At 46.3% G+C, this 7905-nt stretch overlaps 1 protein-coding gene across 1 annotated transcript in view; it reads right to left on the bottom strand.

Moving 5' to 3' along the window:
- The window catches only part of LOC102371146 (cholesterol 7-desaturase-like), a 54345-nt gene extending 47117 nt beyond the window's left edge, over nt 1–7228 (bottom strand). The window contains exons 1-2 of the mRNA XM_025210448.1: nt 7149–7228; nt 4321–4358 (exon numbers count right to left, since the gene is read on the bottom strand). Of these exons, the coding sequence (XP_025066233.1) occupies nt 4321–4358; nt 7149–7228 (118 nt within the window). The remainder of the gene's footprint in view (nt 1–4320; nt 4359–7148) is intronic.
- Between the last annotated feature and the right edge of the window lie 677 nt (nt 7229–7905).

Here is a 7905-nt window from a genome sequence, read left to right as displayed (position 1 = left end):
GGGGCCGGCGCCGGTCCCTCCCGCCCGGCCCCAGCGCCAGGAGGCGCAGGGCTGGCGCTGGGATGTCCCCGAGCTGGAAGCAGCAGCCTCGAGCCGCCTCCTCCCGGGCTCCGAGACTGCGGCTCCCTCGAGAGCCCCTTCTTCCTGCTCAGCTCCCAGGAAACGGGGGGCTCTTCTTTAAAGCGGGGCTGTCCGAGTGCAGGTGTCCCAAGCAGCACGGCCGGCTCTGCCTCCAAACAAGTGGTTTTTATTGTGGCAGTCCTGCTCTCTCCTGCCACAGACTCCCTGGGACTCTCTCCCAGCCCCCACTGCCGCTCTCCCAGAGCCTGGCTTAGTCACCTCGAGGCTCAGACAGCTACACCTGCAACAACTATAGCATTAACCTGGGGACAACACTCACCCAATGCAATAAAACCGAAGGTGACTGGGAATCAGGCAGGCAGCAGCCTGTGGCCTTGCTGCCAGACCCACAGTGCCATCTGCACCAGGGTGAAAAGGTCATGTAGGCATCTTACTTAAACTATTTACAGCAAGTACTTTACATCAACAGATGCATTCAGAGCCCGCCCCCTGGTAATTTCTCTCTTGGAGCAGCAATTTTTGCTCTGGGAGAAAAAATAGTGAACATCTAAACACATGGTTTCTCCTGGGGATGTTGTTGCTCTCCCAATAAATGTCTGCACATGGCCCAAATAAGTCACAGAAACTTGCTGCTCCAGTTCCTTTGCTTGAAGCATGACAGCTGTTGAGAGAACATTGTTACTAATATATGTATGCAAGTGATAAACAACCTAGATTTAAAAATGCCATCTTGCAAAGGCTTCAGCAAAAGGGGAACTGATGCTTCCAAACATTTAAGTGTTACTATCATGCCAGCCATCTTAGAAGTTTCTGTGGGTTAAGAGTACTGTTGATGGAAGATAAATATATGTCTTTATATTTTAGGTGATTGAATGCATCTGTGAATGTCAAATCTGTTATTTAATACATTGGATTCATTAATCATTGTTTAAAAAAAGAAACTAGTGAGAAGGGGCAGGGAGGAGGAAGCTTCTTGAAAGACTGCTGCAACTGGGGATGTGTGCCACTGCCAGAGGCATAGAAGCCTGCATATGCTTCTTGAAAGACTTAGTAGATTCTTAGAAGACTTTAAAGTCATTGGTTACACCCTATAAAGTCTTCTAAGAATCTACTAAGTCTTTCAAGAAGCATATGCAGGCTTCTATGCCTCTGGCAGTGGCACACATCCCCAGCTGCAGCAGCTGAGCTGGCAGAGCACAAAACACACAGTGGGGAGTAACCTCTGCAGCATAAAGAACGGATGAATTGGAGGATGCAGGCAAGTGGCATTGTGGGATGCCCAGCCTCTTCAACAACACGTGTTCCCACCCCCACTTTGGCCCATTTCTCAGTCCCTGCCATTTTTGAATGCTTGCACTCAGCCTCCAACACCTTTCCCATACCTTCCAAGCATGGATTCTTTACTCCTCATACACCAGACCGTGCATATCTTTGCAATAGTAGGAAAAACCCATAGCCAAGCTAGACATCCTTGGACATGGAGCATGGGACATACAGAAAAAGCCCAATGGCCAATGACTAGGAATTGCCTGCTAATAGAAGTCTTCAGATAATGCAAACATTGTGGAATGTAGTTTCTGGGCACAGCAGACTCACACCAACAGTTGGGATTACATCATTCTGCACATGCAAAGTAAAACCAGCAGTGGTTTTAGAACATTTGGATGTGCAAATTCAAGGGTGGATCAACAGGGAGGTGTGCACTGATATAGTTGCACCCCCCACCCTTTGATTCCTGCTCTACCCAAAGTTTAAAACCAACTGTTTGGCAATGGCAGCAGCACTTCTATTCAGGTAGCAGCAAGGGAGTCAATTGACTTCATGGCTTATCAAAATCTACTTGATTCCTTTTAAATTCTTCATTCCATACGTTAATAGCCCACTTTCCTTTTTAACAGTCTTGCTGTTCCACTAATGGAGCTAGCCTTTCTGCTGCAATTCTGCTGCTCCTGGTAATACAACTCCTATTTCACAGCCTTGCAGAGTGTTCTCATTCCAATAGAGTTATATTTGTTTTTGTATCCAACTGGAAAATTATCCCTAGGCCCCTACCATTTTAGTAAAGTTTCTAGTTCCTTTTACCTGCAGAAACGTGTGTTGTTTCATATGTGATGATGCACCTCACTATGTGCACCCCACTTTTCAAAATCCAGTCACATGCACAGCCATCTTCTAGTTGCACACTGAATTCACTGTTGTGCTGCAGCAATTTGAAGAGGAAATCAGCTTCTCTGTTGATGAGCAGGTGGCTACCATGCTGTAGAAGCTGGCCACCATGGACTCTCAACACTCAGTTGGGAACCAGGTTTTGTTGTCACTAAGTCAGTAGCCTGGGCTGATATCATGGAGGTGTGCAAGGCTATCAAACATGTTGTTCAATGGAGAGTTGTGGACCTAGCTACATGGATGACGATTTTATGGCATTAGTCATGTTGGGGACATCAAACTACACTGGTGGGACTTGTAGCAAGGTACACCTCAGGGGGTGGCCATGGCACTCCTTGATGGAGAAATTACCCCAGCCTCTTCTACTCTCCCAAGGTGCCTCTAGTCCTTTTGGTGCTACTCTCACTTTCTCCCTGCCTTTTTTAACCTTGGGCCAATTGCCTCTCAGCATAACTTTCTCCCTGCCTTTTTTAACCTTGGGCCATTTGCCTCTCACCATCCCTGCCCCTATTGTTCTCCAAGTCCTTGTCCTATTAGAGTAGTAAATCCATAACCCAATGTTACCAGTTATGGCCTGCTGGCCTTAACTGTGCCTTAGGGGCATCCATTGTGGTTCTACTAGCCCCAAATCATTGCCTCCAGTCTCCCCCATAACCATACCCATGCCTCACTGTTGTTACTCAGCCTTTGTTCATTGAGCCTTCTGTTTCAAATACTAGTTTCTGACCACTTGGTCTCCAGCTCTTCTGTCTTCAGCCTCCTCAGCCTTAAGAGCATAAGTGCTGTACTGGCACAGGCCAATGGTTCACCTAGCCCCATATCCAGTCTCTGACAGTGGCGGGTGCTATAGGGGAAAGCATTGGACTGGATATCTCCAAAGTGATCCATCCCCTATTCAATACCTTCCCTGGCATCCACCAATTACTGGGTTAGAGATGGCAGAGGAAAGGTCTCCAACCATTCTGTTCAATAGCTATTAATAGATCCATCTGCCATTAGTTTATCCTGTCCCTTTTTAAGCCTGGTTCTGCTCTCTGCCTTCACCACCTCCTGTAGCAACAAATTCCATAAATTATCTACACATTGCATAAAATGTACTCTTGTTAGGTTTAAACCTGTCACCTACCAACTTCAGCAGGTGTCCCCTAGTTCTGGGGCTTGGTGAATAGTTCCCTATTCACAACCTTCATGATTTTATAGGCTTCTATGATATCCACCCCCTTCCTTCTCCTTTCCAAAAACTGACAAGTCCTAGCCTTTTAGGTTTTTCCTGGTATAGCAACTGATCTAGGATCCTCATCATTTTGATGTCCTTATCTATATTTTTTCTAATTTTGCTACAGCCTTAGCCTCCTTTCTCTGGCCTCAGCCATCTTCACATTCCTGACCCATTCAGGAACTCAAGCTGTAGAGTGCTCAGGCACCCCATTACATGGCCTCCAAAGCACCCACTACAGCCACTCAAACCACCAGTAGTTACTCAGTACACTCCCACCCAAACACTCTAATCCTCATGAGCCATTAAGGACAAACCAAAAAAAATATACCCTTCTGGGTGAATAGAAATAGCTCTTAGCAAAAATTTGTAACCCATCTGGGTACACTCACCCACTGAGGGAGACTTCTATGCCCCCTGATAACAGCCCCTCTGCCTAAGCCAGAGCTTACTCACTCTTCAGAGAGTCCTTTCCTCCCTAGCACCTTGGACCAGTATGTATATTTCCTGGAGTCAGTTTATATCCTGGCCCAGCTCCACCCCTGCCAACCAGCTAATCCCTAAATTTTCTTTCTATCACAGGAGTTTTCTGTTATCCCTTTTTAGCCTCATTTGCTTCTGGCCATCTCTGGCAGATGCAGGTCCACACCTGGATTCAGTTTCTCTCCCATCAGCAACCTCTGCACCATTTAGCAGTCTGTAGCTCATTTAGTCCAGAGCTTGGCTTCAGTGCAGCCTCTGATTAGGTAGCTTTCCCCATCCCCACTATTAGCTGGAGCACCACTGCTATAATCCCTCTGTTTATTTCTCCCTTGATCAGAGTTATTCTCTTTACAGGTTCTAGGATTGTCTCTTACCTTGTTCTGTAGCAGCATTCCTGTGTATAAGTCCTTGCCTGGGCCACTAAAGTTTGGTTCTGAAAGGGGCCACATTGTTTTCTCCTGTTTATCAGCCCCTTAATAACAGGGTTTGGGTCCTCTGTAATAGGACTCACATAGTTATCCAGGCCCCCCTACAACTGTCCTCCAAGTACATTAGTAGGAAGAGATGCTTCTTCAAGGCATACTATAAATCTCTTCAGGCTACTGTGGTAGCGGCTGATGTTTCCTTGCTGAGGATGGACAAGGTGTAGAGAAAGGAGATGTTGCAGAACAATAGATGGGGCACTTAACTGCTCTGCTGCAAGCAAAGGTCTTTGATTAGCCAGTGGCATGGCCATTTATTCTACAAGAGAGAAGTAGAGCCACCATCCCTCAGCACCTCCAGGAGCAGCTGCAGGAGTATCTGCTGGAACACGTCAATGGTTCCAGGGAATGGGCAGATGAACCAGATTTCCTCAAGACTGCAAGCCAGAGTAGCAGTGTAGCTACCCAGAGCAAGTAACCTGAGGCCACAAACTCAGGGATATTTCACTAAGAGAACTATATAGCCACCCACACACCTGTATATCCCCTCCCCTCAGACAAAAAATATATTTACCCACCCAATCTTTACATTGACCAGCTGCCTGGAGATCAGGAGCCTGAAGTCAGGGAGGTTGTTTCTCCAGAAGAAGTCCCCCTGCCCTTCTACATTTACTGCCAGGCTATCTAGGGTCCTTGGTGAAATCTGTGCCCCCACAAGCTATACTTGAATCCAATAATATAATTTTCAGTTTACAGGAATGGCATAGGGGTGGGGATGTGAGGAAAGACATGAAGGAAACCATTGGATCGGCACTCCAAGCTCACTACATAGCAATGCTTCCCAGCAGCAAATTTAGTGATCTAAGTTATTTGTACATGAATTTTGTTAATGACAGGAGGGAAACTCAGTCATTTTCATGACAAAGCACCTTGAGATATTTTTACAAGATCCAATTTACCTGCTCAGTCTTACTGTCCACCTGGAAGAGATAAGTTGAAGAAATGTGCAGATTTACTTTAATGAAGTTGAAGAATGCATGCTGGAAATGAATTATGGCCCTGGATCTGCCAGAATGCAAGTTCATGGATCCAGAAGGTATGCTCCAGGAAGACTGGGCTACCTCCTGGCTGTCAGAGGCCCCACAGCGAGGAGTAAAATGGTTACCATAATTAATAGGGCTACAATCACCAGGACTGATGTAGAATCCAGTGATATGGTTGTCCAAGGCTGGGCCTGACTCGGAAAATGCTGAAGCAAGCCAAAGGTGAAAATCTCTGCCAGCTGGAATCTCTCAAGTGCAACACATTAATGAAGTGCAACATATACTGATTCCAGGTGTTGATTCTATTTAGGGCCCACTAGCCTACACCGAGCTGCAATAAGCCATCTTCCTTCTTGAAAAGGAAGGCAAATAGTTCAATGCATTCCTTGATGAGAAATTTTTTTTGGAGGTAGTTTCTCAGGGCTAGCAAGTTCCAGTTCCAACAGCAAGGAGACAGATAAAGGGAACTGCTGTCTGAGGCTCAAGACCAGTTAAACAGCCCTAGAGTCCATGTGGCAGTAGATTTTCATTCTTTTCATTGGACATATTGGAAAAGAACAAAGTTGGTACTGATCCAGGAGTGTTGCAGTGGGTTTGACACCACCTTATCCTGCAAGTTCTGAGGCAAGTGGCTGGGGTGCTAATTGGGGATTTACAGCAAACCTTGAGGTTGCTAGCCTATTGGATCCCTGTGCTATGGGGACCAGGGTCTCCCTTGCAAAATAGAAGGTAGCCAGGCTGTAATTTAGGGGATGGTAGAGAATTCCAGAATCTACCCATCCTATCTCATCCCACCCCAGCTTGGATGTAAAACAAACATGGGGATTCTCATTGCCTTGAAGGGTATCTTTGCATTTTTCTGCCAGTGCCAAACAGAAGCAGGAGCATGAAGCCATTGCTGCTTAGCAACTACAAGTGACTAGAAGTAAAACAGTGAATAGCCATATTGCTGCTGTGAGCACACTCCCTCACCAGCATTTAAGGAGTGCATAAGCCTTGCTTAAGGATTCCAAAATTGTCTCCTGCTTCCTCTCCAAGTGCCTTCAGTAGGAGGCTTGAAGTCACATCCATTCTGAAGAGAATGCAAAATGGTAGCAGCTGGACTGAATTCATAACAGATCTGATACAGCCTCACCCCTGTCCCTCATGCTTTCCTGCCCTCCTGGGGATCTGGGTGTTGCTCTGCCAGTGTCCACCTCGGGGCTCTGTCCTTAGCCCCCTCTTCTTTTCTCCCACATGCGCTTTCTCTGCCTGACCTCAGTTTGAATGCAACTTTAACTGTCACTGCTATGCTGATGACCCTACAGGTGATGAGTCTCTCCATAGCCTACACCTGTGTCCCTCCATCCAAACTAAAATCTCAGCCTGTCCCTGACATCTTGTAGAGACCCAGCCATCACTAAAATTCAGATTAGCCCAAACAGACTCTTCCCTAAGTTCTTCTTCCCTCATTTCACTATCATAGTCAACAGCCTCACCATCCTCCCTGTCGTTCAATCGCATGAGCTTGACTTGATCTCTGTCTCACACCATTCTTTTGACTCACACGTCCAGACTGTGCCTATATTTTGCCATATCCTTCTACACAACTGGTTCAAGATCCAACCTTTCCAATTTGCTCATGCAGTCAGGACTCTCAGTCAAGCCCTGATCATCACACATTTGTACAATTGTAGCCCCCTTCTCTCCAACCATGAGGCACCCTAAGCTCACTTTCCCATTCACATTTCTACCTACACCAGCCCTCTTAAGTCTGCCATTGATTGGCCCACTTTCATCACTTCAGACACGTTGATGTGGGCAGAAATGTGGGGCATGATGCATACATGTGTGGAGGGAAGGGGGTTCTAATGTATGGAACAGGTAACCCAAAGAGATGGTCTATACCTTTGTCATATTCTAGAAACTCCCTTCAGTTCCTGGAGTCATGCCTCTGTTGCGCTCTACTCCAAACTCCTATACTGCTAATGTCCAGGAGCTCTGAAGAACATATTTTACAAGTGCTTCCCTTGGAAAAAGGTGTACAACTCAGTGTGGTTCCAAACAATAGACACTTTGGAATATGCCCCAGAAAACCCAGTTCTGGATGGGCAGTTTGGAAATGCTTTCTACATTAGATGATTTAACTGCTTGAGCTAAATGGGGGAAATACCTGCAACTGGTTTCTACTTGGACTTTGGGCAATATAAACAAGCAGTGAAATTTGTCAGAACCCATGTAACCAAAATCCTGTCTTTAACTTCTGACTGACATATTGGATCCTGACCGTTGGCTCGGGCTCCTGGTCCCTGACTAGTACATCAGTTCCTGTCTTTGGCTCCTGACCCTTGGGAATATGCCATTTTTGGACCACCCACCTCCTAGTTCTACCAGTTCCCGGTCTGAGCTTTATCCTTAATTGTTGAACTAGACCATCTACATCCTAGGCTTGACAAACAGGAAGGGTAGGATCACACTGCACGTTGGTAGACACCTTTCCTTACATTTCAATATG

The sequence above is a fragment of the Alligator sinensis genome, unplaced genomic scaffold (assembly GCF_000455745.1).
Source record: "Alligator sinensis unplaced genomic scaffold, ASM45574v1 scaffold610_1, whole genome shotgun sequence".
NCBI lineage: Eukaryota > Metazoa > Chordata > Crocodylia > Alligatoridae > Alligator > Alligator sinensis.
Note: the sequence above shows the minus strand (reverse complement) of the source record. Positions and strands in the feature narration are given on the sequence as shown.